Source organism: Thalassophryne amazonica, chromosome 4 (genome assembly GCF_902500255.1).
Source record: "Thalassophryne amazonica chromosome 4, fThaAma1.1, whole genome shotgun sequence".
Classification (NCBI taxonomy): Eukaryota; Metazoa; Chordata; class Actinopteri; order Batrachoidiformes; family Batrachoididae; genus Thalassophryne; species Thalassophryne amazonica.
Genome location: NC_047106.1, coordinates 84278477 through 84305813, shown reverse-complemented (window position 1 = coordinate 84305813; position 27337 = coordinate 84278477). Strand labels below are relative to the sequence as shown.

Here is a 27337-nt window from a genome sequence, read left to right as displayed (position 1 = left end):
ATTGTAATCCAGAATAGAGACGGCACCTGTCATGCAGCAAATCGGTCACGTGATTGAAAACCCTCTATACAGCACTGATTTTCTCTTTGCAGTTAAAAGTTGCTATATTTTTTTTTAAAGTTGCTAAATTTATTGCTCGTTGCTGTTTGGAAAAAAAAAAAGTTGTCAAAGAAATCTGGAAAGTTGTGAAACCTAGCAACGTAGTTGCTGAATTTGCAAGAGTTTAACATGAAAAAAGTGTGGCGGGAAAGAAGGCTGATCTCCGCCCCCCCCTCCCCCTTCTCTCTCTCTCTCTCTCTCTCTCTCTCTCTCTCTCTCTCTCTCTCTCTCGCGCGCGCGCTCATCAGGGCTCGTGTATCAGTTACCGTCTCTCGACCAGCCGGCGCTCGAGAGGAGGCAGCGGAGAGACGCAGACAGACGAGGAGAAGCAGGCGAGACGAATCCACATCCACCCAGCCAACCTCTTTGACTCCTAACCCAGCTCGACCTCACCCGCGGGCACCTCCGTTCCTCTCCTGCTGTTCCTCCTCCTCCTCCTCCTCCTCACTGCAGCGCATTAACTAACGAGGGAGGCGCGAGACAGGATGCGCGATGGGACAGGCGTGCGGACACTCGCTCCTCTGTCGTAGCCACCCTCCGTCCTCCGAGATGTAAGTGCTGACTTTGTGTGACCACATTACGTCTGTTTGCTGCTGATGCTGCTGTTGTGCTGGAAGCTTCTTACTTCAAGACTCAAAGCAAACTAATAAATGTCCACGAGAGGCACGTGGCGTCTGATGTTGAGACAGAATTCAGCTCTGCTGAGTGTCAGTGCAAACCAACTCTGAACATCAAATTCTACTCTGTCCACTCAGCTGCGCAGCCGGTCTGCCGCCTAATTATTATAGTATGTTCTCACTAATATTCATCAGTGTGCTACTTCTCTCACAAAATATTGCAAATCAGGGTGATTTGCACAAAGGAAGGGCAATTACATCATTTACAAGTATTTTGAAAATAACTGCATGAATGACAAATGAAAAGTGCATGCACCCACTCACACAAAGTATCCCTGAGGGGAAAGAAGTTGACAGCAGCTTTAAATGCAACAGCTGAGCTCAGGTTGTGAAGGAGTTTGTTGCATTTAGTGCATGGCCACACCTGTTTTAGTCTCTTTTCCTTGAAGCATCATTTTGACAAAAAAAAAAAAAAAAAAAAAGCAAAAACAATACATATGGCCTATCCGGTTGTTAAGTGTGACATAATGCATCATGTGATTTTCAACTTCCGGCTCCAAACAAAAAAGGCGCGCTGTCATTAACATTGAGAACTGCACTGAGACGATCTAATCACGCTGCACTTACACCGTTGCACATGGACAACAGCATTAACATCGCAACATAAAACTCTTTGTATATTGTGCCTAAAACTCTCCTGGATACATTAACTGGGTTTTTAGACGTTCTTACTGCGTTTGTTTTATGTAAAAATGTCAGACGCTCAGGTTGTTTCTCTGTTATTTTCAATGGGAGTTGCTGCGAGCTGCGATCTCTTCCTGTTCATGTCGTTCGGGGAGAAAGTGAAGTTTGCACTTTAACGTCCTGTTTATTTTAATAAATTTTTTATTAACAAACAGACATGTATATTTTACCTGTGCATAATAAAATATGCAAAGTAAAAACAGTTTTATTAAGTGTTCTGACCATAGAACCAGACAAATGCGGTTAACGGAGGTGGAGGCGGAGAAGGGAGGGACGGAAGTTTGCGCACAATGCAAACACAAACTAAACTTAAACTGTAAATCCTTAAAGGGATCAAACAGATGTAACTTTAATTGTAAACTTCGAGGTCTTTGGACCCGGAAACAGATTTATCACGTGATGCGTTATGTCAGCGCTTAACAACTGGATAGAATTATCCATAGTATATATTTTCATCACTAAATATTTTGTTAATTTTATAATGGTTTAATAAAATTAAAAAAATATTCTTCTGAATTTCAAATGCAAAACTCTCAATCAACCACTGGTGTAATTTGTTCAGCTGTCAGCCAGAAAAAAATAATTACACATAATTCCATTTGGTTTTCATTTTTTCCAGGAGAACCATATGTTAGTGGCAGCTTCAGAGTTTTTTGTTTGTTTTCTTTTTTCCTAAGCGGGACAGGGGGCATGGCTATTTGTAAATATGCAGACATGCATATGAAGTACATTTCATGTTCAGACTTACAGTAGACATCAGACAGACCTAAAGGTGCCTTAACACTTGCACAAACTTGATTCCCACACTGGCACGAAGGATAGATGTAACATCATCACAATCGTTCCGATGCCCTGCGTGTCAGTGAACACACTGACACGCAGTGACACACAGTGTTTTCGAATAGGTTCTGCAACGTTCACGATTAATTCACAAAGTTAAATCATGGCAAACGTTTTAAACATTTCAAAATTTACTTTGCGCACTGGCACGCAGCTGCGCACAGTTCACGTGCAGTTTACAACAGTTTACAGTGAGTTTACTCACTGGCACGTAGCTGAACGTTGCACAACCCATTTGAAAGCACTGTGTGTCAAAGCGTGTCAGTATGTTTCATTGCACACAGGGCATCTGAATGATTATGATGACATGTTACATCTATAATAAACATAATTTTACAGATGCATTATCTAACTCATAAGAATGAATGAAAATGCAGCTGTTTTACCAATTCATTACAATATAAATATGATAAATAATTACCTTTGAGACAAAATTCCAAATGCGATCTCCACCGCACGATGTGCACGAGCCAACTAGAATCTAGTGTTGACTATGCAGTAACTCACAATCAAATATGGTGCCTTCTTGTACAAATTGAATTATAGTTTGTCACATTACATAGGGATTAATGTTCTCCATCGCTACAATGAATTTCTGTCGATTGGGCTGCCAAAAGCCAATATTTGGGCTGATGCCTTCCTGATGCAAAATTAAGGCTGGACGCAAGATATAAAACTTACTGTGTTGAAAATGTTAAAAATCGATTTTTGGAATAACGTCTCTGTTTCGTTTTTTTTTTTTTTTTTTTTTCCTGGCAGCGAGTCCTGTGTCTGTTCCTCTGTGTCCTGTCTGCAGGAGGAGGAGGGGAAGGGGGGCGGTGTGTTTGAGTGTCTCAGCGCAGCAACGGCACAGCAGTGAGCAAAGTGCAAAGTTTTACAAACATATTTTTAAAAGTCTGAGCTGAGTGTGTGTGAGTGTCCTAGCTGTGTTTAAACTAAAAACATAGCTGCAGACTTGCGACGCATAAACAAAATGTGTTTCAAAATGTGAGGAAATTGTTTCCAAAAATGCCACCAATTTGAGGTTGAAGCTGTAGAGGAGACCTTCACTTGGTTAAATGTCCAGCTCACCTGTCGTCTCTGCAAACTCACACCTGCTACTATACTTCTAAATAAAACAAAGGCTCTTTAAACAGCAACTGTTTTATTATTTCAAAAACCTTTTCTTTAATTTAACATAAATTGAACGAATCATTAAACATGTCCATGCAGTCAAAGTTTAGTCAAAAAGACATTTGCACAGGTAGAAGAAGCCTCACCCCTATTATGCATTCACAAAACATTCACAATCACTAGAATAGTGAAATTCATATTTTAGTAATTACTCTGTCCTGATTACAACATTAAAAGCAATCACATAGTCAATGAGGGCGTGATTTAATGTTTAAATGACTGAATTAAAAAATGATTAATCATGAGAAATCCTAATGAACAAATACACTGCAGTTGTTACATCATCTCCTGTTGTGTTTATAATAAATATTTATATTTATTTATGGTGTCTTTTTTCCTGGTTGAAATGCAGATATGAATTAATGAATCTACCAGACTTAAAAATTTACACATTATGTTTCATGCTATTTTGTCTAAAAATAAATGTCCAAGGGTCATTATCATGTTAATTACACTCAACAAAAATATAAACGCAACACTTTTGGTTTTGCTCCCATTTTGTATGAGATGAACTCAAAGATCTAAAACTTTTTCCACATACACAATATCACCATTTCTCTCAAATATTGTTCATAAACCAGTCTAAATCTGTGATAGTGAGCACTTCTCCTTTGCTGAGATAATCCATCCCACCTCACAGGTGTGCCATATCAGGATGCTGATTAGACACCATGATTAGTGCACAGGTGTGCCTTAGACTGCCCACAATAAAAGGCCACTCTGAAAGGTGCAGTTTTATCACACAGCACAGTGCCACAGATGTTGCAAGATTTGAGGGAACATGCAGTTGGCATGCTGACAGCAGGAATGTCAACCAGAGCTGTTGCTCGTGTATTGAATGTTCATGTCTCTACCATAAGCCGTCTCCAAAGTCGTTTCAGAGAATTTGGCAGTACATCCAACCAGCCTCACAACCGCAGACCACGTGTAACCACACCAGCCCAGGACCTCCACATCCAGCATGTTTACTTCCAAGATCGTCTGAGACCAGCCACTCGGACAGCTGCTGAAACAATCGGTTTGCATAACCAAAGAATTTCTGCACAAACTGTCAGAAACCGTCTCAGGGAAGCTCATCTGCATGCTCGTCGTCCTCATCGGGGTCTCGACCTGACTCCAGTTCGTCGTCGTAACCGACTTGAGTGGGCAAATGCTCACATTCGCTGGCGTTTGGCACGTTGGAGAGGTGTTCTCTTCACGGATGATGCGAAGGAGATGTGTTGCACTGCATGAGGCAAATGGTGGTCACACCAGATACTGACTGGTATCCCCCCCCAATAAAACAAAACTGCACCTTTCAGAGTGGCCTTTTATTGTGGGCAGTCTAAGGCACACCTGTGCACTAATCATGGTGTCTAATCAGCATCCTGATATGGCACACCTGTGAGGTGGCATGGATTATCTCAGCAACGGAGAAGTGCTCACTATCACAGATTTAGACTGGTTTGTGAACAATATTTGAGGGAAATGGTGATATTGTGTATGTGGAAAAAGTTTTAGATCTTTGAGTTCATCTCATACAAAATGGGAGCAAAACCAAAAGTGTTGCGTTTATATTTTTGTTGAGTATAAGAAATCATCTCACCTGAAACAACTACAACAGATAAGTTATGGTTTTAGTTTACAGACATACATCAAAGATTTCTAAAGAATCTTCTTTTTTAAACTTAAAACTATTTAATGTAAGAAAAAAAACACATAAGGATTTTCTTGAATAAACTGCTGGGTATAAATTAGCAGTTCTGATGTTTCTGACACACATCTACACTATTTTGTGTTTTGGCCTGCTGCCTTGTTTGTTTTGGTTTTAAAGTAAGGCTGTAACAAAGATTAAAAAAAAAAAACTATGGCTTTACTTCACACAATTTGGTGCTCAAAATGCAGGCAATGGTGTTTCAGAGAGTTATAAATTAAAAAATCTAGCGGGGGAAGCTGGCCCCATTCGCCCCTGTCCTGCAGCACTCTGCATGTGGTTTACTGCGAGGAGAACTTGTGCTCGGTGCGATGCTCGGTGCGATGCACACTGCAGGAGAACTTTAGTGGCTGTACGAGAACTTTTCCCCAAAGAACTTTTCCCACTTTAATCCCAGAAAAGTGAGTCACGATTGACATCTTTAAATGGGTTTGACTGAGGTTGATGGAAAAAAAAGATAATTTCTCTAGGTTGATTTTGGACCTGCTGTGGCTCCACAGTCAGAAATGATCATCATTTCTGATCTCTGATTTCTGATTGTCAAAACAGCAGCATTGTTTTGACAAACCCAAAATAATGAAAATTATTTCAGAAATAAATACGTACCTTATACATGTTGTTGGGGAAAGTGTAGTGACACGGACCCACAACAGGGGGTGCAAATGAACGGTCAATAGATGAGCCAAAAGGTAACAATTTAATGTTGTGAATGTGCACAACAAATATACAGACAATCTCAGAATCTGATAGCAGTCAATACACAAAGGTGACGTGTGGGCAGGCTCGAGGATAGAAGACGTCTGTCCTGAGAAGAGCCGGAACCACACGATTTCCGCCGCCACCGAACCTGGTGAATACTGGAGCCGCCAAGTCCCGAATTCCCAGGTGATCACCGTCCCCGACTGTCGGATCTGGTACTGCTGGCGAGGAGCACAAAAAGTGAGATGTGGGTGTGTGCACACCCAGTAACAAAAACAGTCAGAAGGTGGAAAGTCACCTCCACCTCTAATCACACACTCGTGCAGCTCCTGTTAACCACTTATCTGGTTTGGGTGTGAAGCGAAGCCGTCGCTGTTCACACCAAACGCCAATCCAGCAGATAAGGCACACAACAGGAAAGCGGCTGCAAAAAGAGTTCAGACTATGACACAGTTTTCAGATACAGCAGAGAATTACCTTCCCAGGTAGATGATATCTCGGCAGCGAGGTGGAGATGTCATCCGGCTTTTATGGAGTGATGAAATGACGGGTGACAGCTGTCATGAGTTGATGTGTGACAGCTGTCACTCCCGGTTGTGTCCGTGGCGGCAGCGCCCTCTCGTGCCTGAAGCCCGCACTTCAGGCAGGGCGCCCTCTGGTGGTGGGCCAGCAGTACCTCCTCTTCTGGCGGCCCACACAACACGTGCTGCTTTTTTAAATAACATGCCATCTCAGATATTAGGGACATCTTTCTAACATTAAGTTGCAACTATTTTTGCACATTATATGTTGCTCAAATTATTATTATTTTATATGTGATAAGGAAAAGTAACAAAAGGCAAGAATAGCTTTATTGAACATTCACACACGCTAAACGTTAAATGTATGCAAACATCTACTGACCAGTCTTTGCGCGAATGCCAAAAGTTGTGCAGGCATAACAAATCTGCCAGGTGGGTGTCAGTGATCTTTGACAAGCAATTAGTTTTCCTGGCTAGCTTTCTCTTCTCATTTCTGCGGAGCCAGCAGGTGGGGTTGGGGTGCTTTAGAAATTTTTCACTGAAGATCGTAAACTGTGATGGTGTCACAAAATAATCAAAACTCGAGTTAAAACTAATAAACCCCATTAGTGTGTGCGACACACACACACACACACACACACACACACACACACACACACACACACACACACACACACACACACACACACACACACACACACACACACACACACACACACACAGAGAGCACTGTATAGACATTTATGCAGTTTTATTACATGAACTAACAAAATTCATGGTTTTCAGAATGAAAGTGTGATACAGTGTCGATGCTTAATGCTGAATTTCTTTTGTCTGTGTGACATTTCCAAGCTCCAATCTCCAGTGCTCATAAATAAAGTGAAAAACATGCAGGTCCTTGAGTTGCTGCTTGAGGCTGGGCCCAAAAGCAAGTCACTCCCCATAGACCCCCATGTTAAAATCCCCAATGTTAGAGCAGAAATAACATGTCTACAGACTGGTAAATAATTTTTTCTCCTTAGTTAGGTTCATCCTTCATGACAACTGTGTGGAGTGTTTTTTTTTCCAATTTGGATTTTTCATCAGTTTAAGATATTTTAAGACATAAAATTATTAATAATTAGGGGTGTGGTGGCTTTGAGTGACAATTGGTATGTCCCTGTGAGCCAAATCCAGTGTCGGGCTGTCGGTGGAAGCTGCCTGCAGTGGATTGAGCATGTACTGGTGCAGTTAGTAGGTATCAATAACTTGGTGAGGTTAGCTCCACTGTTGTTCTCTGGTTACTGAGGCAATAAGCCAGTCATGATTTTTAATATCTACACCCATGCCACCCCTTAAAAAACAACTGCACAGGCCACAAAAAAAAAATGTGTTCTGAAAACACTTGAAGCAAGGGTAGCCTGTTTGCTTTAATTTGTTTGGTAATTGTGAGATGGGGTGTGTATTTAGGCTTCATTCATCCTACCCAGGTCACACCGGTCTTGCCCACGCGCCACCATTTTGCCTGTTTATGGGCTGGCTGGGAATTAGGTGGAGTTAGGCACTGCCATTGTGGCGACATTCATGGCTGCACTATTTGAGCTTCAAAACCGCTCTTCATAAAACAGTCTGGGTGATGTCATGGAGGACTTGTCCAGTATATACAGTCTGGATGTTTGACACGGGGATGGCGTTGTGCTGTAGTAGTTAGCACTGTTGCCTCACAGCAAAAACATTCGTGGGATTGCTTCCCACCTCGGCCTTTCTGTGAGTAGTTGCATGTTCTCTCCGTGTTTGCGTGGGTTCCCTCTGGGTGCTCCAGCTTCCACTCATTTCCAAAGACATTCAGGTTAGGTGAATTGTAAAGTTTAAATTGACTGTGGGTGTGTGCGACTGTGTTTGTCTAAATGTAGTCCTCCGACAGACTGGCGTCCTCTCTAGGGTGTACCCTGCCTCTCTCTCTATGACTGCTGTAAGCCTCCGGGCCCCCCCATGACCCCTAATTGAAGTAAGTGGGTATAGAAAATGAATGAATGTTTCACATGGGTTCAGGATCATGTGTTTTTCTTTGACGTTTGGCGCTGTTTGCCCTCATGTTGGTTCTGTGTGCAGCAATGGGTCTTTGACAAAGACGTGTTGGTTGAAATGCCCTTTGTTTATCTGTTGTCATCATGATGTCAACTGGTGTGGATGACATCACTTGCTTTGTTAGCTGGAGGTACTTCCTGTCTTCGGAGTGAGATTGCATCAGAATTTTGGCTCTCTGTTGGGACTGTTTACACAGAGACTGCTACCTGCTGCTTTGGACTTTGAACTAACAGTCTTTTTCAAGACTTTTTTACTTTTTTACCTTTTTACTTTTTTTACTTTTTTACTGTGCTCCAACGCCTAAGGAAGACCTCTAACGGTCGAAACATCGCGACGGAGCACTTTTATCAGCTAACTTTCATCAGCGTTGGCAGGCTAACTAGCTTGCTAACGCTTTCGTTTTTTATTTATTTTTTATTTTTTTTAGCACTGTTGTCGTGCGTTACCTGTGCTGCTCCACAGCGTGTTTAGTCGATTTTTATTTTATTTTAGCACCGTTGTCGTGCGTTCGCTGTTGTTGTGCGTTACCTGTGCTGCTTCATGGCCTGTTTGGTGCCTTAATTAAGGCACTCCTTCTGCTGAATCACCTCTAAATTATTTACACATTATTCACTTTGTGTGTTTTTAGGAATCCGCTAGGTTGCGTAGCTACTAGCTCTTAGCCGATTTAGCATGGCGGCTTCTCCTGTCTCTCCCGTACGTTTCTGCTCTGGGTGTGAAATGTTTAGTTATTCCTCGGCCTCCTTTAGCAATAACGGTACTTGTAATAAGTGCAGCTTATTCGTAGCTTTGGAGGCCAGGCTGGGCGAATTGGAGACTCGGCTCCGCACCGTGGAAAATTCTACAGCTAGCCAGGCCCCTGTAGTCGGTGCGGACCAAGGTAGCTTAGCCGCCGTTAGTTCCCCCCTGGCAGATCCCGGGCAGTCGGGAAAGCAGGCCGACTGGGTGACTGTGAGGAGGAAGCGTAGCCCTAAACAGAAGCCCCGTGTACACCGTCAACCCGTTCACATCTCTAACCGTTTTTCCCCACTCGACGATACACTCGCCGAGGATCAAACTCTGGTTATTGGCGACTCTGTTTTGAGAAATGTGAAGTTAGCGACACCAGCAACCATTGTCAATTGTCTTCCGGGGGCCAGAGCAGGCGACATCGAAGGACATTTGAAATTGCTGGCTAAGGCTAAGCGTAAATTTGGTAAGATTGTAATTCACGTCGGCAGTAATGACACTCGGTTACGCCAATCGGAGGTCACTAAAATTAACATTAAATCGGTGTGTAACTTTGCAAAAACAATGTCGGACTCTGTTGTTTTCTCTGGGCCCCTCCCCAATCAGACCGGGAGTGACATGTTTAGCCGCATGTTCTCCTTGAATTGCTGGCTGTCTGAGTGGTGTCCAAAAAATGAGGTGGGCTTCATTGATAATTGGCAAAGCTTCTGGGGAAAACCTGGTCTTGTTAGGAGAGACGGCATCCATCCCACTTTGGATGGAGCAGCTCTCATTTCTAGAAATCTGGCCAATTTTCTTGGATCCTCCAAACTGTGACTGTCCAGCGTTGGGACCAGGAGGCAGAGCTGTGGTCTTATACACCTCTCTGCAGCTTCTCTCCCCCTGCCGTCCCCTCGTTGCCCCGTCCCCGTGGAGACGGTGCCTGCTCCCAGGCCACCAATAATCAGCAAAAATCTATTTAAGCATAAAAATTCAAAAAGAAAAAATAATATAGCACCTTCAATTGCACCACAGACTAAAACAGTTAAATGTGGTCTATTAAACATTAGGTCTCTCTCTTCTAAGTCCCTGTTGGTAAATGATATAATAATTGATCAACGTATTGATTTATTCTGCCTAACAGAAACCTGGTTACAGCAGGATGAATATGTTAGTTTAAATGAGTCAACACCCCCGAGTCACACTAACTGTCAGAATGCTCGTAGCACGGGCCGGGGCGGAGGATTAGCAGCAATCTTCCATTCCAGCTTATTAATTAATCAAAAACCTAGACAGAGCTTTAATTCATTTGAAAGCTTGTCTCTTAGTCTTGTCCATCCAAATTGGAAGTCTCAAAAACCAGTTTTATTTGTTATTATCTATCGTCCACCTGGTCGTTACTGTGAGTTTCTCTGTGAATTTTCAGACCTTTTGTCTGACTTAGTGCTTAGCTCAGATAATATAATTATAGTGGGCGATTTTAACATCCACACAGATGCTGAGAATGATAGCCTCAACACTGCATTTAATCTATTATTAGACTCTATTGGCTTTGCTCAAAAAGTAAATGAGTCCACCCACCACTTTAATCATATCTTAGATCTTGTTCTGACTTATGGTATGGAAATAGAAGACTTAACAGTATTCCCTGAAAACTCCCTTCTGTCTGATCATTTTTTAATAACATTTACATTTACCCTGATGGACTACCCTGCAGTGGGGAATAAGTTTCATTACACTAGAAGTCTTTCAGAAAGCGCTGTAACTAGGTTTAAGGATATGATTCCTTCTTTATGTTCTCTAATGTCATATACCAACACAGAGCAGAGTAGCTACCTAAACTCTGTAAGGGAGTTAGAGTATCTTGTCAATAGTTTTACATCCTCATTGAAGACAACCTTGGATGCTGTAGCTCCTCTGAAAAAGAGAGCTTTAAATCAGAAGTGTCTGACTCCGTGGTATAACTCACAAACTCGTAGCTTAAAGCAGATAACCCGTAAGTTGGAGAGGAAATGGCGTCTCACTAATTTAGAAGATCTTCACTTAGCCTGGAAAAAGAGTTTGTTGCTCTATAAAAAAGCCCTCCGTAAAGCTAGGACATCTTTCTACTCATCACTAATTGAAGAAAATAAGAACAACCCCAGGTTTCTTTTCAGCACTGTAGCCAGGCTGACAAAGAGTCAGAGCTCTATTGAGCTGAGTATTCCATTAACTTTAACTAGTAATGACTTCATGACTTTCTTTGCTAACAAAATTTTGACTATTAGAGAAAAAATTACTCATAACCATCCCAAAGATGTATCGTTATCTTTGGCTGCTTTCAGTGATGCCGGTATTTGGTTAGACTCTTTCTCTCCGATTGTTCTGTCTGAGTTATTTTCATTAGTTACTTCATCCAAACCATCAACATGTTTATTAGACCCCATTCCTGCCAGGCTGCTCAAGGAAGTCCTACCATTATTCAATGCTTCAATCTTAAATATGATCAATCTATCTTTGTTAGTTGGTTATGTACCACAGGCCTTTAAGGTGGCAGTAATTAAACCATTACTTAAAAAGCCATCACTTGACCCAGCTATCTTAGCTAATTATAGGCCAATCTCCAACCTTCCTTTTCTCTCAAAGATTCTTGAGAGGGTAGTTGTAAAACAGCTAACTGATCACCTGCAGAGGAATGGTCTATTTGAAGAGTTTCAGTCAGGTTTTAGAATTCATCATAGTACAGAAACAGCATTAGTGAAGGTTACAAATGATCTTCTTATGGCTTCGGACAGTGGACTTATCTCTGTGCTTGTTTTGTTGGACCTCAGTGCTGCTTTTGATACTGTTGACCATAAAATTTTATTACAGAGATTAGAGCATGTCATAGGTATTAAAGGCACTGCGCTGCCGTGGTTTGAATCATATTTGTCTAATAGATTACAGTTTGTTCATGTAAATGGGGAATCTTCTTCACAGACTAAAGTTAATTATGGAGTTCCACAAGGTTCTGTGCTAGGACCAATTTTATTCACTTTATACATGCTTCCCTTAGGCAGTATTATTAGACGGTATTGCTTAAATTTTCATTGTTACGCAGATGATACCCAGCTTTATCTATCCATGAAGCCAGAGGATACACACCAATTAGCTAAACTGCAGGATTGTCTTACAGACATAAAGACATGGATGACCTCTAATTTCCTGCTTTTAAACTCAGATAAAACTGAAGTTATTGTACTTGGCCCCACAAATCTTAGAAGCATGGTGTCTAACCAGATCGTTACTCTGGATGGCATTTCCCTGATCTCTAGTAATACTGTGAGAAATCTTGGAGTCATTTTTGATCAGGATATGTCATTCAAAGCGCATATTAAACAAATATGTAGGACTGCCTTTTTGCATTTACGCAATATCTCTAAAATCAGAAAGGTCTTGTCTCAGAGTGATGCTGAAAAATTAATTCATGCATTTATTTCCTCTAGGCTGGACTATTGTAATTCATTATTATCAGGTTGTCGTAAAAGTTCCCTAAAAAGCCTTCAGTTGGTTCAGAATGCTGCAGCTAGAGTACTGACGGGGACTAGCAGGAGAGAGCATATCTCACCCGTGTTGGCCTCTCTTCATTGGCTTCCTGTTAATTCTAGAATAGAATTTAAAATTCTTCTTCTTACTTATAAGGTTTTAAATAATCAGGTCCCATCTTATCTTAGGGACCTCGTAGTACCATATTACCCCATTAGAGCGCTTCGCTCTCAGACTGCAGGCTTACTTGTAGTTCCTAGGGTTTGTAAGAGTAGAATGGGAGGCAGAGCCTTCAGCTTTCAGGCTCCTCTCCTGTGGAACCAGCTCCCAATTCAGATCAGGGAGACAGATACCCTCTCTACTTTTAAGATTAGGCTTAAAACTTTCCTTTTCGCTAAGGCTTATAGTTAGGGCTGGATCAGGTGACCCTGGACCATCCCTTGGTTATGCTGCTTTAGACGTAGACTGTGGGGGGGTTCCCATGATGCACTGTTTCTTTCTCTTTTTGCTCCGTTTGCATCACTCTGCATTTAATCATTAGTGATCGATCTCTGCCCCCCTTCACAGCATGTCTTTTTCCTGGTTCTTTCCCTCAGCCCCAACCAGTCTCAGCAGAAGACTGCCCCTCCCTGAGCCTGGTTCTGCTGGAGGTTTCTTCCTGTTAAAAGGGAGTTTTTCCTTCCCACTGTAGCCAAGTGCTTGCTCATAGGGGGTCGTTTTGACCGTTGGGGTTTTTCATAATTATTGTATGGCCTTGCCTTACAATATAGAGCGCCTTGGGGCAACTGTTTGTTGTGATTTGGCGCTATATAAGAAAAAAGTTGATTGATTGATTGATTGATTGATGTTGTGTTACAGACAGTAGACATTGCCCTTGTAATATGTTTTCTGTGTTCATCTGCTCGTGGGTGTGCTTGTGCAACCTTCGGTCTGAAAAATAGTCCAATTTAATGGATTGACGCCTGGAAGTCAGATCCACCAACCTCCTGCTGAACGAACACACACACACACACACACACACACACACACACACACACACACACACACACACACACACACACACACACACACACACACACACACACACACACACCACAGAAGTGCAGGGCAGCACCAGCACAGCTGTAATCTGACTCCTGATGAGAGAGCGAGAGACAGAAACACAGAGAAGAGACAGACAGAGGGAGGATGCTGACATTGCACTGTGTTATCATCAGTAATGGGCTCATCATTACTAAAATATTCAGAGAGAGAGAAAAACCACAGCAAATAAACCCGCTGATGAATTGAAAGCACTATGAAATCAGGCAGACTCCATTGGACTGTGTTTGCATGCTTTTGTATATGTTTGTGTGTGATTGTTTGAGTTGCTGTGAAAGCTGTTAATTCACATATTATCCACATTTTTTAAAATTTCCTGTTTCTGTTCAAGATGTCAGCATCACAGATACATTGTTCAGAACATTGATGTTGACTGTGAATTATATGTATTGTATTTGAAATTACTAGAGATGGGTTAAAAATGTGACATTTATAAAGTTTGTTCAAGGATTTTTTTAACATTTAAGCAAACTACTGTAAAATAAAGAGCAATATAAAATGGCAACTGGAGCCTAAATTTAAGTGAAACTAAAAGAAAGAAACCTCTTGGTGCAACTAATAATTCCACAATTTTTTTGTAAAATTAGTTAATTCATTTTTGGGCAAGTCCTAGAGGTCCAAACAGCCTCCTGCAGAGGTAACATTACCATCACTAGTAGAACATGCAAACTGCATATAGAAAGGACACAAATGCAGGATTGACTCTGATGCGTTGTGTGAGAAAAAGGGCTTAATTCTAAAACAGGCAGTAGTGCAGCAGATAAGTGAAACAATCATGCAAATGGTGATAAAAGCATCAAATTCGGCAGAAATACTCCTTAGACATGAACTATCTGTGACTGAATTCTATGGAGTTACGGGATAAAAACAGCAAGAATGGTGACAAAGGTCAGTGTCGTTTTGTACAGGGGTCAAAAGCTAAAGTTGCTCCAGTTTTGGTAAAAAGTGATGCAAATTATTGGTTGAGCTAATAGGATTAATAAATGGAATAGTGTTGACAGTGTTGAATGCTTGGTCTCCAAAGTAAAGGTCAAACAAGGTCTACATCTGTTGGATTCTGTGACATGTGACATATGTTACCCCATAACGTAATAAGTAAGGATGATACATGGTCCAAACTATTCCTTTTAAAAATCGTGTTAACTCAACTAGTAATTTGCATCACTTTTTACCAAAATTGGAGCAACTTTAACTTTTGACTCCTGTACAAAATGAAACTGATCTTTGTCACCATTCTTGCTGTTTTTATCCCGTAACTCCATAGAATTCAGTCACAGATAGTCCAAACTATACCTTTTTGGAATCTTTATGATCAGGCAAATAATGTGGAATATTTTACTGTATGATTGGAGCATCTTTTAATTTTGACCTCTGTGTAATTCTTCAATTGACCCCTACCTGACCACTGATTGAAAACTCAAGTGGCCATCCGTTTTTTTTTTCAAAAGAGGATTGTCTGAGGAGTATTCCTACCGAATTTGATGCTTTTATCACCATTTGCAGGATTCCCCTCTAAATATTCTCTTATCCGCTGCACTACAGAGGTCGGTACAGAAAAAGGCAGTCAATAATCAGCAGAGGTATTCAAATCAAGAGACAGTAATCCAGGCTAAAAAAACAGCAATAGCTTCAAGAACACAGCATGGCAAAAAGGCAAACAAGGACTGTGAAGGGCTGGTAACGATGACTCTAAAGCCCAGGTTACACATAGACTGTTTTGTCGGCGAGTAGTACGTAGACCGAAGTTCGTGGTAGTTCCCGCTGTTTTCGCGGTGGAAAGGGGCGGAGCGCGCGCACGTAAAAAAAAAGAAAGAAAGAAAAAAAGAAACTCCGCTCCCCGCTGCTGTTTGCTGCGGGACTGCTCCTCGCTCTTTCCCCAAAAAAACTCTGTCATAATTGTGTTTAGAAACCAGTCACCATTTATTTTATTATACATCTGTGTAGTTAATTAATAAAATATTCTCTACAGATGATTCGCTCGCGTGCACATAACAAAAAAAAGAAAGAAAAAAAGAAACTCCGCTCCCTGCTGCTGTTTGCTGCGGGGCTGCTCCTCCGCTCTTTCCCCCAAAAAACTCTGTCATAATTGTGTTAGAAGCCAGTCACCATTTGCTTTATTATACAGCTGTGTAGCTAATAAGCAAAATAATCTCCAGGACGATTCGCGCGTGCACGCACGTAAAATAAAAATAAAAAGAAACTCCGCTCCACGCTGCTGTGGTGCTGCTGCTCGCTCCAAAAACTCTGTCATGATTGTAAAATAAAGGACAAAAGAGACATAAGTCCTGCTCACAGGCTGCTACCAGACACAGGACATGTTCACATCTTCAAACTCCATACATCTCCACATCACTACATATTCAGTCCCTGATTGGTCATCGTGGCACGACGAGAACTACGGCACTACAGGAAGCGGCAGGATGAAACGGCGATTAAAAAGTATCAAACGCCATTGTTCGCGTTGTCGCTGTCGTCACGGGAGGTCTCCGGGAGCGCTCCTGGAATTATTCGACATGTTGAATAATTTTTTCAACCCATTCCCGGTAAAGCCGGAACTAAGCCACGCCCCCTAGTGCCGGCGTTAACAACGGCGTATGATCCTTAAGACGGCCAAAAACTCTTCTGGGACGCTTCCGGGAGCTCTTACTGTCTGTGTGTAAACGGGGCTTAAGGAACAATGAACTGGCAGAGACATGAGGAATACATAGGGCTTAATTAGTGCAGGAGGTGAAAGGAGGAAATGAAGGACAGGTGTGAGGGGATATTCAGGAATGGGGTGTGGCAAACAGATGGAAAAACCCACCCAACCACAAGACAAGAACATGCAGTGAACATGAACACGAAGCAGTACAAAAACCCACACATGAACACAGTCCCACATGAGAATTACTTGGTGTCATCACTTGTCAGTATCATACTTATTTTATATGTAGCTATAACACCATCTTTTTTGTAAAATTGCTCTCACACAGATGGCTTTGTCCTAACACAGATCCTAACAGTACCATTTTAGCAGATAGCATTACCCTCCTAAATTCAATAATCTTTACAAATCCATTTCTCAGAAGTGCCCCTAATTGATTCCCAGTGCAGCCAACAGGATGAAGCCTCATCAACTCCATTTTGACTCTTTAAATCACTGCCAAAAGGACTCTGTGAGCTTTTAAGGGTCAGTAATATTTTAGCTGTTGAGTTTTGTGATTATAGTTTGAATACTGTTTGGCATAAAGTAAACAATTAACACAGAGGGTTTGAAATCTGTGTTGATCCCATTTATTTTCCCTCTCCTGTTTATATGTAAGCCACTTTCGATTTAGTTATGTGACATCCTGAGGCTCAGTGAATCAGGGAGGCTGCAGTCTTACACCGTAGTCTCATTACTCCTATTGGGTATAATGGTTTCTCATTATTGCGATTCACTACAATTTAGTTTATTTATACAGCTCCAAATCACAACATAAGTCACCCCAAGGCGCTTCACAAGGGTAAAGTCTTACGTATCTCTCTGATCAAGCATGTTGGCAGCAGTGGTAAGGATACACTCCCTCAGGCAAGTTTTGATCAGGAAAGCTCAAGCAGACCAGACTTACAGGTGTGGCCAACTGCTTTGGCCATACTAACAATTACAAAGATCAAATAAACAAAATACAAGGAATAATTATCAAAAAAACAAAACACCGTTACTGCATCTTAACCCTTTATCTACGGCGATGGCGCCACGCCATATTTTCCATATGCGTATTTTTTTTACCGTAACTCCGCCATAGTTTGTCCAATCCGAATGATTCAAAGTGCATTGTTAAGCTAACACCAAGGGCTTTCCAATGATATATGGTGTATTACAGTAAACATAAGCCTGTGACGTCATAACGCAGAGGAAAAACACGGAAGTTTCACACAAGTGCGCCGCTGATTCTCATTACCGTAAGTTCTCATGTAAGCCCTCAATCTGAAAAATTTCAACACTGACAGCAAGCCAAGAACCCGTGCTTTCCAACAGTATGCTATATGTTGCATATATTATGGTAAAGTGCGTTCGGTGACTTTTGAAACGAGGGAAAAGTATGAAAAAGAGCGCAAAAGTGACAGAAAAGTACAGAGACAGACAGCAAACATAAATGTAGTAATTTTTGAGGAAAAGGCAGGGTGTTAGTGTTATTTGTGAAGGTGTGTGTGCGTGTTTGTGTGGGTGTGATGGCTCCATCAGCCACAAGCCACTGCCCGGTGCCAACAAGCAGAAACCCAACTTGCCAGCAATCCACAAAGGGGCAGCATTCTTGCAGGGTTTGCAAGAGCTCAACCTGCTGGATGTGCAAACTTTGTAAAATTGGCCTCTGTCTTCAGCCAGACAGAAACTGTTACAAACAGTACCACACTGACAATGGACTGATGTAGTTTAGATCTAATTTTGATTCTTGGTTATATATTTGTATATAGTTTGACACTTTATTGTTTTATTCATATTGTATAATTTTGCACAAAATGAGTGATCAAATGAGTGATTTATTACACATTTTAATAATACAGATAGTAATTGATATATTTATATATAGTTTTGCACTTTGTTGTTATTCATATTGTTTGGTTCTGCACTTTAAAATTGGTTTCTTTTTGCATATTTTCGCCTTGCAAAATGTTTACTTTGCACTGTTTCTGCGCTGTTTCTGAGTTCTAGACACACAAAATTAATTATTTTGATTGTAAACACTTACAGCTTCCTGTTAAAAATGTGAAATCCAAACTTCCTTTACATAACAATCATTTTTCACTAAAAAACTGAAAAAAATCAAGTTCGTTTTTGTGTTTTTTCTCATTTTAAATGCTAAAACTTACAAATAATGTGTATAAATAGTTAATCAGGTGTAATATAATTGAAATTCAGGTACTCTTGGAAAAGGGTACCAAAGCACACAAACATAGAACATTATTTCTTAATTTTATTGCTATAATAAAAAATTATAACCAATCGTCCATTTATAGCCTCAGTAGGTAAAGGGTTAATTGTTATGTGTCGGACGCAGCCCGGAGAACCGACCAGCGTTTGAAGGACCCAGTATAAAATAAGCAGAGCACGGTACAAAGGATAACAGAGTTTAATAAACATAACAGTGATGTGAAAAAATACAAACAAATAAGTGCGCGGTCTGGCGTGGCGGATTTGCGGTGTGCTCCCAGCAGCACAAAACGCTCCGGAGCCAGAACCAGTTCGGACCCAAGGACCCCGCCGACACCCCCCAGGTGGCCGCGACAAACCGAGTCTGTGAAAGAAGGAATCCTTATGTGAGTCCACACTCAACACACAGAGAGACCACTCAAAGGTGTACAAACAGCAAACACTTCCTGGCTTAATTGCAAATCAGCTTCCCACCCTGCAGGCATAGAACACCCTGTTCACAAAACTCCACTGCAGTGGAAGCTGATTTAAACGACCAACATACAGCTCAATATAATAAAGGTGTGAGGGACACCACATTTACTGACTGTATAAATGTTAGTCACAAAATCTAACGTACCTCAGGAAGTGTGCTGACGAGCGTGAGACCTCACCCATTCCTCCTCTTTCACAGACCATGCATCAAATCTGGACGTTCTCTGCATCCACTGATGATGAGATGGCTCTTGAGACGACGATCTCACCCGTCTGGTCACAAGGTCGAGTCTCTGGCAAATACACACTGTGTACTCCAGTCTTAAATGCCACCATGTTCCAATCCATGTAGATGCACCACAGCTGTGAGTCCTGACGAGCCGCCGGTGATCAGCCTCAGGTGATCAGGGTGAGGTCCTGATAAACTCAGCTACACAGCCACTCAGTCCCAAATGCAAGCCACCTGGAAGGAAAAACAAAAGACAGAAACAAAAAGGCAGCCAGGCCCCCCCAGCCATACAACAGTACCCCACCCTCACGGGAAGCCTCCCGGCGACCACACAAACCTGGCCCAGGAGAAACACCCCCCTCCAGGGACCATGGCTGGAAACCGTATCCGCATTCATCTTCCAACAGAATCTTCATCTAACAGAACGGTTGATGTCTTCTCCTCTGGCTGCATCTTTGCCTTTGTTTCTGTCAGTCACTTAGCACAGGTGTGGCCAGGAGTTCTTAAACCTGTGCGGTCAGCCTTTGTCCAACCATGTTCACAGTCTGGTTAGTCATAAAACAAAAAAGACAAACACAAACAACCAAACCCCCCCCCCCCCCCCTCCCCAGGGGACCGTCCCATCAAACCCCGGGAAGAGGAGAAAAGAAAAACACAACCCAAACTTAAGCTTACAAATAAAAATGCTAACACCCCCCCCCTCCCCAGAGGACCGTTCCATCAAACCCCGGGAAGGGGAGAAAAGAAAAACCCAAACTTAAGCTAGCAAATAAAAACACTAACACCCCCCCCCCCCTAACGACATGTAGGGACCAACACCCCCCAGAGGACATCCCGCCAGCTCCAGGAGTAATAACCACAGCCGAGGTCCCTCTGGGATCCAATGTCACCCACGGGGACTCCCAGCGCCTCCCAGAGGACCATTCCATCAACCCCAGGAGACGCCTCCCCTCATGACCAACGGACCCAGCCCCGGCCGTCTATGGCTAGATGGACCCACAGCCCTTTCCCCCCCCAGAGGACACCACAGTCAAACCCTGAGGGCGGAAACTGGGGGGAAAACAAAAGGAGAGAAAAAAAAACATACAAACAAAACAACCCCAACCCCACCCCCCTGGCGCAGTGGAGACTGGAAGCACGTCCAGTGTCACCAACCGTGACTATACCCCAGAAGCCAACCGGGAGGAGTGGAACAGCGGTTATGGCAGACGGCACAAAACGGCGCCACTCCTCCGACTTCCAAACCAGCCACCAGCTGCGGGTATATCCCACTGCCCCAAACCTCAGCCACGCCGATGGCAGATGGCTCAAAGGCGCGCTGAAGCCAAAGGTGGAACAGGGAATCAACAAACAACCCCCCCCCCCCCCCCAGGTGCAGAGGTTACCTGGGAAACGCCCAGCATAACCAAACTGCACCACTCCAGCAATGCCGACACTACGGCTCGCCCGGCTGGAGCCAGAGGAGAAGAGAGGGAACAAAAAGAAAATACCCCAACCCCCCCCCCCTCCCGGATGCAGAGGTTACCTGGGAAACGCCCAGCATAACAAAACTGCACCACTCCAGCAACGCCGACTCTACGGCTCACCCGGCTGGAGTCAGAGGAGAAGAGAGGGCATAACAAAAAACAAAACAAAAAAAAAGAAAAAAGAAAAAACAACCCAATTACCCCCCCATGACCCCCCAGGGGACCGTCCCATCAAACCCTGGGAGGTGAAACTGAAAAAAATAAAAAAAAAAGACTAACAGACTAACATAAAGTTGCTTGGGTCCTTTTTTTTTTTGCTCCAGACAGAACTGCAGGGTCATGACCCCAGACACTAAATAGTGTACAAATAAAAACCCCACACAAAAACCAACTCAAAAAACACCCACACAAAATGAACACACACAAAACTAATAAGTGATTTATACCGTCAAGCTCAAACAAATGGAACACACCTGTTCCAACTTAAGAGCTTGACGGTAATGTGACTCAGTCACCAAAAGAGGGAGCCAAAGTGCTAAAAATGAAAAACCCCCTTTGGTAACTGAGAAAACAAACTCATGCTGCCTTTCTGTGCGCAGCTCTGTGTAACACACAACCAAAAATGTGATTTAACTAAATAACACCGGAGCTGACACAACAGACGCAGTAGTTATCTTCATCCGGGGAAACGGGGCTACAACTGTCACACGGGAAGCACAGCGACCCGTGCCACAGAGCTCCGCCGTGCGCATGCACCCATTACAGACACACTCTTGGAGCTCCCGTTTAAAACCTCTTATCCGGTCGGAGCGTGACGCGAAGCCGTCGCCAGTCACACTCCACCACGACCCTCGGATAAGGCACACACAGGAACACGGCTGCATGAGCGCTCAAATCAGTATTCAGTAATGGGTTCTCCAACGCGCACCATCCGGGCGGAGAGCACCCGCAACTGATCCGGATAACTTCTGAACGTCTGCTGCCGCCTTCCCGGCGCGTTACCGTCTCTGCTACCGCTGGGTCCGTGATGTTTGGCCAGAGACTACTGTTATGTGTCGGACGCAGCCCGGAGAACCGACCAGCGTTTGAAGGACCCAGTATAAAATAAGCAGAGCACGGTACAAAGGATAACAGAGTTTAATAAACATAACAGTGATGTGAAAAAATACAAACAAATAAGTGCGCGGTCTGGCGTGGCGGATTTGCGGTGTGCTCCCAGCAGCACAAAACGGTCCGGAGCCAGAACCAGTTCGGACCCAAGGACCCCGCCGACACCCACCAGGTGGCCGCGACAAACCGAGTCTGTGAAAGAAGGAATCCTTATGTGAGTCCACACTCAACACACAGAGAGACCACTCAAAGGTGTACAAACAGCAAACACTTCCTGGCTTAATTGCAAATCAGCTTCCCACCCTGCAGGCATAGAACACCCTGTTCACAAAACTCCACTGCAGTGGAAGCTGATTTAAACGACCAACATACAGCTCAATATAATAAAGGTGTGAGGGACACCACATTTACTGACTGTATAAATGTTAGTCACAAAATCTAACGTACCTCAGGAAGTGTGCTGACGAGCGTGAGACCTCACCCCCTCCTCTTTCACAGACCATGCATCAAACCTGGACGTTCTCTGCATCCACTGATGATGAGATGGCTTTTGAGACGACGATCTCACCCGTCTGGTCACAAGGTCGAGTCTCTGGCAAATACACACTGTGTACTCCAGTCTTAAATGCCACCATGTTCCAATCCATGTAGATGCACCACAGCTGTGAGTCCTGACGAGCCGCCGGTGATCAGCCTCAGGTGATCAGGGTGAGGTCCTGATAAACTCAGCTACACAGCCACTCAGTCCCAAATGCAAGCCACCTGGAAGGAAAAACAAAAGACAGAAACAAAAAGGCAGCCAGGCCCCCCCAGCCATACAACAGTTAATAATAAAAAAGTCTGTGGGCATTATGACCCAGAGTTCATCATGAGGTTCAAATGATTCATTGTAGTTTTCTTGCATACATCAAAAAATGTCCAATACAGGCTGCTATACAACTAGCCAATTACTGCATTACTGTGCTGTCCTGAATAGAAGATGACCCAGTTGTAAGATGACCCTCTTTTTTGAAGACATTTTTGGGAAAAGCCATTTCAACAGCTTTTTTTTTGGGGGGGGGGGTGCTTTTATTTGTAAGGAATACTAATAAAAGAAGAGAGTGGGGGTAGGTTGGACAAAACAGTAGTGCAGCCTTTGATCTTTTACAAGAGTTTGAATATGTGGGACTAGCACTGAAAATAACTTGAATTAACTGATCCATAACATTAAAACCAAGCTGTCAACCTGTTAATAGTACATTTACATTGATTCAGGCGTCCGTGTAGCAGTCTAATCATACAGTGGCTTGCAAAAGTATTCTGACTTGTCTGAAGAAAACTGTCAATAAAACTGATTATTTACAGGTATTATACCAAAGGGGTCCATTACTTATGCAACCCATCATCATGGCTTTTCTATTTTTAATTAATTTATATCAAGTTGTAGAGATTTGCTTTGAGTTTGAGTTTAAGGAAGATGATATTGGAATTTTTTTATATTGAGATGCCTGATTTACTTTTTGTATTTGAAATGGCATAAACAAATTGAAATGTGTGAAATGCCAAGGGCCGAATACTTTTGCAAGCCACTGTGTCTATTACTTTAAAGTCAATTTTTGATTTCATATTGGTTCATTGCTACACCCCCTAGACTTTGCCTTAGGTGTTTGGTGCTACCAACTGTTGTAGATGCATGGTATGTAAAAGTGGTCCACAAATATAACCTGACCACATTTTTCAGATCTGTCTTTAAGAAAAAACATGCATATACAGTATTTGGCCAAAACTGTACTATACAAGATTGACATACTATTAAAGTATCAAATTTTGGGGACATATTTCTCTCTTTTGGGCAGCACAGTGCCTCAGTGGTTAGCAGTGTTGCATTACAGCAAGAAGGTTGTGGGATTCCCACCTGGTCCTTTCTGTATGTAATTTGCATGTTCTCTCCGTGTTTGCGTGGGTTCCCTCCGGGTGCTCCCACTTCCAAAGTCAGACTGGCGTCCTGTTCATAGATAGGCTCCAGCTGCCCCGTGACCCTTAATTGGAATACGTGGGTGTAGAAATGAATGAATTGTTCACTTTTCTTTCCAGAAGCAAGGGCATCTGTTGATGAAACGTACGCAGTTTTTTAGTCTCCAGCTGTGATAGTTTGGGATATGGAAATAAGACTTTAAGTAGCTTCCAAACATATGCTTCAGACCTGCAATATCCCTATGCAAGCTAATATAATGCCCACAGAAAAGGATGGATTGGAAATTTGTCAAAATGGAAATAAAATGAAACTGGTTTGAGGAAAGTCTGCTGCTCACAGAGGAGGTACTTCATATGACACAAAACAAATTAGAAAACGTAAATTTAATAACATGACGACAAGCGAAGCCCAGAAGGATGCATAATGTTGTCAGTAATACCCTTGAGAAATTAAAAAAAAAAAAAGACAATGTTACTGTATATTACATCCATCCATTACATTTACACCTGTTTATCCTGTTAAGGGAGTTGGCCACATGAGAAACGAGGCTTGTATTATTTTGTGGGTGTGCGTCTAAGCTACAGAAGAGATGTGTTCATGAACAGTGTTTACCAGAGTGTAACCTTTATGCAATTAAGTGTAATACAACTGTTACCATCTATGATTGAATGCACAGACAGTTCATCATGTTGGGAAGGTGTCGTGACACGGACCCACATCAGGGGGCGCTAAGGAACGGACAATGGATAAGCCAACAAGTAACAATTTAATGTTGTGGAAACACACAACGGAATACAGACAGAAATATGGATTGCCAATTATACACCAGGTGACGTGTGGGCAGGCTCGAAAATAGAAGACCTCTGGCGAGAGAAGAGCTGATTCCCACACAGCTTCCACCACCAACGGGCCTGAAGAACACTGGAGCCGCCAAGTCCCGAGTCCCCAGGTGGCCTCTGCCTTCGGCTGTCGACCCTGGTACTGCTGGCAGAGAACAGAGAAAATCCAGGTGAGTGTGAATCCGCACACTCAGTAGTCTACTCACAGTCAATGTTCTGTAAGGAGGGAGCACCTCCACCTCCAATCACACACGTGCAGCTCCTGTGTAACCACTTATCTGCTATGGAGCGTGATGCGAAGTCGTCGCGGTCACGCCCTTACTCCAGCTCTGATAAGGACACCACAGGGCAAACGGCTGCAAAGAAGAGTTTAGTTAGCAGAGAAATTACCGCAGAGAAGGTTACCTCTTGGTTGCTGATTTCTCGGCGGGGAGGTGGAGTTGTAGTCCGGCTTTTATGGTGATGTGGAAAATGAGTGACAGCTGGTGCAGATGATGAATGACAGCTGTCACTCTCCATTGCTCCGACGCCCTCTCGTGCTTGAAGCCCGCACTCCAAGCAGGGCGCCATCTGGTGGTGGTGGGCCAGCAGTACCTCCTCTTCAGCGGCCCACACAACACTTCAGTTATCATGAAAAAGTCTAGAAGTAATCATGAAAAAGTCTAGCAGTAATTTCATATTCCCACTATAATCTTCAGTGTATTTATTTAACTAAATCCTGTAGAAAGTTTTCTCATCAAGCCAAGTGATGTGCCATAGTAATTTCCATGAACGTTCCTAAAAACAGCATTAGTCCAAATACAAAACAACCCTTATTATAAGACAACCCCCCCCACCACCCCCTAAGACAGTTTTTGAGCAGTGCTTTCCAAAGAGCAGATCTTGTTGTATTTCATTTTAAAAATGAAAATGCATTTTTTTTTTTGGAGAAAATGTTCCTAAAAGCGCAATGAGAGAGAGGGAGTAATAAAAAAAGTGACTAGAAAAAAAACAAAAAACATTTGGACCAGTATGGTACTTGGCCTGTTTGCCTTCTGAACGTTCTAAAATTAGAAAGGTCTTGTCTCTGTTGTGTGGGCCGCCAGAAGAGGAGGTACTGCTGGCCCACCACCAGAGGGCGCCCTGCCTGAAGTGCGGGCTTCAGGCACTAGAGGGCGCTGCCGCCTCACAGGAACAGCCGAGGTGACAGCTGTCACTCATTAACTGTGACAGCTGTCACCGATCATCTGCACTTCATCCCGGATAAAAGCAGGATGACACCTCCACCACATCGCCGAGATATCATTCTTCTAAGGAGGTAATATTCTCTGCCGTACTAAAGGAATTATAACTTACGTGTGCTCTGTTAGCAGCCATTGTCCTGTGGAGCCTTGTCAGCTGATTGGTGGTTTGTGAGAGTTCCGACGTCTTCACCTCTCACTCTTTCCAGATAAGTGCTTAAACAGGAGCTGCACGAGTGTGTGATTTGAGGTGGAGGTGGAATTCCCACCGTTGTTGTTACTGGGTGTACACACACCCACACTTGACTGTCTTTGCTCTTCGCCAGCAGTACCAGATCCGACACGCGGAGACGGTGGCCACTTGGGGGACTCGGCACCTGGCGGCTCCAGTATCCTTCGGGTTCGGTGGCGGAGGAAATCGTGTGGTTCCGGTTCTTCTCTAGACGGACGTCTCCTATCGTCGAGCCTGCCCACACGACACCTTTATCCATTGACGTTGTATCATTCTATAATCTGCTGTGTATGGTTGTGGCATTCACAACAGTAAAGTGTTCAAAGTTGACTCCTTCTATTGTCCGTTCATTTGCGCCCCCTGTTGTGGGTCCGTGTCACTACACTTTCACAACAGTCTCAGAGTGATGCTGAAAAGCTAATTCATGCATTTATTTCTTCTAGGCTAGACTATTGTAATTCATTATTATCAGGTTGTCCTAAAAGTTCCCTGAAAAGCCTTCAGTTAATTCAAAATGCTGCAGCTAGAGTACTGACGGGGACTGGAAGGAGAGAGCATATTTCACCGATATTGGCTTCTCTTCATTGGCTCCCTGTTAATTCCAGAATAGAATTTAAAATTCTTCAGGTGACCCTGAACCATCCCTTAGTTATGCTGCTATAGACTTAGACTGCTGGGGGGTTCCCATGATGCACTGAGTGTTTCTTTTTATTCACCTCTTTTTGCTCTGTATGCACCACTCTGCATTTAATCATTAGTGATTGATCTCTGCTCTCTTCCACAGCATGTCTTTTTCCTGATTCTCTCCCCTCAGCCCCAACCACTCCCAGCAGAAAACTGCCCCTCCCTGAGCCTGGTTCTGCTGGAGGTTTCTTCCTGTTAAAAGGGAGTTTTTCCTTCCCACTGTCGCCAAGTGCTTGCTCATAGGGGGTCGTTTTGACCGTTGGGGTTTTTCTGTAATTATTGTATGGCTTTTGCCTTACAATATAAAGCACCTTGGGGCAACTGTTTGTTGTGATTTGGCGCTATATAAATAAAATTGATTTGATTTGATTTAAACTAAAGAATACTCTTTATCCAACCTTAGCTGCCTTCATATTCAAAGCTGAAGTGGTCCATTCTCAGTAGATCTTACTCCTTCAAGCATAGTGCC

General features: G+C 43.0%; 1 protein-coding gene across 1 annotated transcript in view; it reads left to right on the top strand.

Annotated features, from left to right (window-relative positions):
- Positions 1-495: 495 nt before the first annotated feature.
- The window catches only part of LOC117508423 (cGMP-dependent 3',5'-cyclic phosphodiesterase), a 762024-nt gene continuing 735182 nt past the window's right edge, over positions 496-27337 (top strand). The window contains exon 1 of the mRNA XM_034168188.1: positions 496-650. Within this exon, the coding sequence (XP_034024079.1) occupies positions 592-650 (59 nt within the window). The 5' untranslated portion in view covers positions 496-591. The remainder of the gene's footprint in view (positions 651-27337) is intronic.